Below are 349 nucleotides of genomic sequence, written 5' to 3'. Positions count from 1 at the left end.
TTTGGCAGGAGTTAAGAGAACTAAGGTCTCAGCTTCACCATGCTGCAGATTTCTGTGAAACAACATTCTTGAAAGGCACATCAAAGAAAGAGTGAGTCCTCTAAACTCAGTAACTGATGCTGCTATATATATATATGCCAATGTCAGAGTTATTCTCTGCCTTTGGATTCAGCCTTCTGGAGAATTCATACACCTTGTGGAGGTTCATGCATATGCCAAGATTTTCTGTTTCTTTCTTTAAGTTTATTTTTTTTGTTATGAATAATTCTTTTGATGGAGAATTTTCTAACACAGTGCAGCGCCTATATCAGATCAAACTTGGTCTTAGATTCATATACCATAGTGTATA

The 349-nt window shown here is 36.1% G+C and overlaps 1 protein-coding gene across 4 annotated transcripts in view; it reads left to right on the top strand.

Moving 5' to 3' along the window:
- LOC107644388 (probable protein ABIL5) overlaps nucleotides 1-349 on the top strand; it is a 4,597-nt gene that overhangs the window by 1,587 nt on the left and 2,661 nt on the right. For all 4 annotated transcript variants that reach the window (XM_016348228.2, XM_016348227.2, XM_016348226.2 and 1 more), the window contains one exon: nucleotides 9-91. In XM_016348228.2, coding sequence (XP_016203714.1) covers nucleotides 9-91 — 83 coding nt within the window. The remainder of the gene's footprint in view (nucleotides 1-8; nucleotides 92-349) is intronic.

The sequence above is a fragment of the Arachis ipaensis genome, chromosome B05 (genome assembly GCF_000816755.2).
Source record: "Arachis ipaensis cultivar K30076 chromosome B05, Araip1.1, whole genome shotgun sequence".
Taxonomy (NCBI): Eukaryota; Viridiplantae; Streptophyta; class Magnoliopsida; order Fabales; family Fabaceae; genus Arachis; species Arachis ipaensis.
Note: the sequence above shows the minus strand (reverse complement) of the source record. Positions and strands in the feature narration are given on the sequence as shown.